At 70.4% G+C, this 452-nt stretch overlaps 1 protein-coding gene across 1 annotated transcript; it reads right to left on the bottom strand.

The window, feature by feature from the left end:
• Positions 1–2: 2 nt before the first annotated feature.
• DQ04_26191000 (calpain-like cysteine peptidase) lies at positions 3–452 on the bottom strand (the record flags this gene model as incomplete). The annotated part of the gene is made up of 1 exon (XM_009318318.1): positions 3–452. A coding segment is annotated over one exon (450 nt), but the record flags the coding sequence as incomplete, so codon positions are not given.

Raw genomic sequence — 452 nt, 5'->3', positions numbered from 1 at the left:
CCCACCGCCTCCTCAGGGACGTCCACCATGTGCAGCTTCCGTGCACGCCTCTGGCGCTGCCGCCGCACCCGATAGTCGAGTTCATCGCCCTCCTCAAGCTGCACGTCGTCAAAAGCCAGAAGGCACGGTGGCCGGGACGGCCGTTGGCGGCGCTTGCGCAATGCCTCCACCTCGACACCCCGCCCACGCAGCAGGTCTTCCACATCGGCAATGGCAGCCCCAGCGCCCTCCGGGTCCTGCAGCAGCTCCGCGCGCCGCGCAACCAATCCGGCGACGACCGCGTCCTTTTCGACCGCCTCGCCCACATCCCGGGCACACATCGGGTACCGCGTGTGGAGGGCGTCGCGCACCCCCGCCGCCGCACGCTCCGCCTCGGCGTCCGCGGCCAACAGTGTCTTGGCTTCATCCAGCAGCGCCATCTTCGCGTCCTCCACCGCAGCCGCATCCGCCGT

Source organism: Trypanosoma grayi (genome assembly GCF_000691245.1).
Source record: "Trypanosoma grayi strain ANR4 Tgr_2619_V1, whole genome shotgun sequence".
NCBI lineage: Eukaryota > Euglenozoa > Kinetoplastea > Trypanosomatida > Trypanosomatidae > Trypanosoma > Trypanosoma grayi.
This window is presented reverse-complemented; position numbering and strand designations above follow the sequence as displayed.